General features: G+C 56.7%; 1 protein-coding gene and 1 pseudogene across 1 annotated transcript in view; one reads left to right on the top strand and one right to left on the bottom strand.

The window, feature by feature from the left end:
• The window catches only part of MEGF8 (multiple EGF like domains 8), a 43,040-nt gene that overhangs the window by 3,647 nt on the left and 36,136 nt on the right, over positions 1–3,257 (bottom strand). Inside the window, exons 37-38 of the mRNA XM_023524733.1 lie at positions 3,182–3,257; positions 2,582–2,714 (exon numbers count right to left, since the gene is read on the bottom strand). Coding sequence (XP_023380501.1) covers positions 2,582–2,714; positions 3,182–3,257 — 209 coding nt within the window. The remainder of the gene's footprint in view (positions 1–2,581; positions 2,715–3,181) is intronic.
• Positions 2,031–2,150, top strand: LOC111732790 (annotated as a pseudogene).

Raw genomic sequence — 3,257 nt, 5'->3', positions numbered from 1 at the left:
GCTCCCCGGGGCCCGCCATCCGCAGGGGGTGGAGGTGGCGGTGGGGGCGGGGGTGGCTGGATATGCACTGTGTGGATGCCCGTGTCGGGGGCCACGCGGACCACAAAGGTGTCGTAGGAGGTGGAGACGTAGAGGTCCACGGCACCAAAGGTCACATCCAACGTCAAGCGGATGTCCACGTTGGTGAATTTGGGCTGCACGCCGAAGAGGACGGTGCGGCCAGGGCCCAGGGCCTTGCGCTTGGGCTCGTGGAAGCAGTTGGTCTGGGACGTCGGGTCCAGGCAGCACTCCTGCTCCACAGAGATGAGGCGGTAGCACTGCTGGCCGCCTAGCGGGCTCCCGTGGAAGGACTCCCGGCACTTGGCGCACTGCGGGCAGTGAGCGGGGAGGCAGCTGTCAGGGCTGAGCTCGGTGCCCCGCCCTGTTTCAGGCGGGACCGACATTCTGTACTTATTAAGTAGCCAGTTCCCCCAATGACCAAGCAGCTTCCTTGTGACCTCCCTGACACGGTGTGGATGCTGCCAGGACCCTACGCTCTAACACTGCTGGCCCTGGTATCACCCCAGTGACCACAGCACCCTGATGCCAAGGCCTCTGGAGCTCAGGCACAGCAGCGAAGAATCTGCTGACTCTTGGCTCTACCTCTTTACTAGCTGTGTGGCCTCGGACTGATGACTGAACCTTGCTGAACTTAAGATTCTTCCTCTGTACGCAGATTAAACACAGTCGGCTCACGGGGCCTTGAAGCCACAGGCACAGCACAGTGTGGGCCAGGTTGCTGTTTCTGGACTGTTAGGTACAGCCTGCTTCAGGGCCTCTGCACTGGCTGGCCTCTGCCTGGACCACCTGGTCCACCCGCCCCTGCCCCCCACCCAGATGTCTCCTTATGTGGCATCCTCACTTCCATCAGGTTTCTACTTGAGCGGCACCTTCTCACTGAGGCCTTCCTTGGCCACAGTACCCACCATTTCCACCCCACAACACTCCCCAGCCTTCTCTTCTGCTTAATTTTCCTCCTTACACTCATCACCACCACACTGTGTATCTGACTCACTCATCCATTTGTCGCTGTACTCTTCCATGAGAATCTAAGGTCCCTGAGGACAGGACATTTTGCCGGCTTTGTTCCCTACTGTGTCCCAGTGCCTCATACAGTGCCTGTCATATAGTTGGTTCTCAGTAAATACGTGTTGAATGAACGAGTGGCTGGATCACAGCTATTTTAGTCCCATGGGACTGGCTCAGCTCGGGGATCAGACCAGGGTCAGTCTAGGCTCCAACCAGCTGTCTGAGCTGGGACAGGACACAGAACATCTCTGGGCCTTGTTCTCCTCTTATGTCCACACCTCTCCGAGACCCTGGCACAGTCCTGACAAGACCCCCACGCCTGTGCTGTCCCCACTGTCTGCACATCACCAGCACGGCGGCAGACGCTCCCCACACACTACCTACTGCTGCTGTCATCATTAGGACGTAAAGAAACCGCTGCCTCAGCTGCCTACAGAGCTGCTGGAGAAGAAGGGCTGCATTAATGTCTGGGGCTGCCTGTTTTGGCAAAGGCCAATGGGCCTTTTGATGACATATCAAGAAAACAAAAATTCTGGTCCCGGAAGGAAATTTCAGGAGTCAGGAAGGCTTGTGAAGCCCTGCCATCATTGTGGGTGGAGATGCGTCTTTTTCTGTAGATGCATGGGGGAGACTGAGGTAAGCAAGGGACTTTCTTTTCCCTCTGGAGCTAGAGAGAGAGAGGGTGGGTAGGTGGGGTGGTGGAAGCTACACTCCTAGGAGAGAGTATGAAATATCCCTTCTGTGGGAGGCAAGCCTGCAACATGGCAGCCAACCAGGTGGCTAGTGAGGGACTCCAGGAGCCTCTCAGCTTAAGAAAAGGGGAATGGACTCAAGGGGAACTTTGATCTGGGTATTAGCAACAACATGAGATCCACTATTAGCCCCAAGTCATCAGGCGAGGGGAGGAAAACCTGAGTGTAAAATCAAGACAGAGAAAAACAGACTCATGATACAGGCTAAGAGTCTACGGCCACGCCACCCTGAACGTGCCCGATCTCGTCTGATCTCGGAAGCTAAGCGGGGTCGGGCCTGGTTCATACTCGGATAGTGAGACCACCTAGGAAGACCAGGTGCTGTAGGCATTAAAAAAAAAAAAAGATACAGGGTAAGAGAGCCTCCTGATGGCACTGTGTGAGCACCTGGATCAAGCCATTCCTGAAGGGAGCCCCGAACATATATATATATATATATTTTTTTTTTTTTTTTTTTTTTTTTTTTTTGCTTAAACTACTATGAGATGGGTTCTCTCAAAAGTTGTAACTACCTATGATGGAGTCTGTCTCCTCAGCAGCCTGAGAGCCCCCCGACAGGCTGATTTCTAGGTCCTCAGCATCACTGCCTGGGGCCTGACACCAACTGGGGCTCAGGAACAGTCGATCGAGCTGACCTGATCCCATGACCACAGACATCGGAACCACACTGTCGGTCCTGCCTGGGCTGGGCTGCCCCCTCGCAGCTCTGACCCCTTGGGCGTGTGGGGCCCTTGGCCCGTAACTCGCTTCTCCGGCCGCACCTGGTACTTGTAGCAGTCTCGGCGGTCACTGGGGGAGCTGCCCTGGCAGGTGCCCGTCTCCGTGTTGTTCTGACACGGGCAGCCGGTCCCATCCTGCTCGTTACATGTATCCGCGTGGCCGTTGCACTGGCATCTGAGGAGTGGAGGAAGACGGGGGTTATAGTGCTCCCGTGACCTCCAGGGGCCCAGGCTGGATGCTCTAGTTCAGGCCAGAAGAGAAAACTGAGGTTCACGGGGTCCGGCCCTTTGCCCAAGGCCACAGAGGTGGTAAGTGGCAGAGTCAGGACTAGAACCCAGCTTGGACTGTCAATCAGAACGAAGAGGGTAGAACGACGAGGGTGTCTCGAGGCCTGTCCCCCAGCGGCCCTCTCTTTTCCTACAGCTCTCCAGTGGGAGCTGCTCTGTGGCCTGCATTTCAGCAGGGCCTCCGAGGTCGGGGGCCTCCCATCTGAGTCCAGCTCCTTCCTTCCAACCCCTGCCCCAGCCCCGGGGCTCCCGGGGGATTTCATCCTCTCCTGGCTGAGGACAGAGGACTGGGGAGGGGTCTCTGGCCCCCAGAGCTACGCCCAGCGAACAGGGCGAGGGCTCCCTTCCACTTACTTGGTGCACTTCCCATCCAGGAGGAAGTAGCCATGGAGGCAGCTCTCACATTTGTCCCCATAGCTATTATTCTGGC

Source organism: Pteropus vampyrus, unplaced genomic scaffold (assembly GCF_000151845.1).
Source record: "Pteropus vampyrus isolate Shadow unplaced genomic scaffold, Pvam_2.0 Scaffold490, whole genome shotgun sequence".
Taxonomy (NCBI): Eukaryota; Metazoa; Chordata; class Mammalia; order Chiroptera; family Pteropodidae; genus Pteropus; species Pteropus vampyrus.
This window is presented reverse-complemented; position numbering and strand designations above follow the sequence as displayed.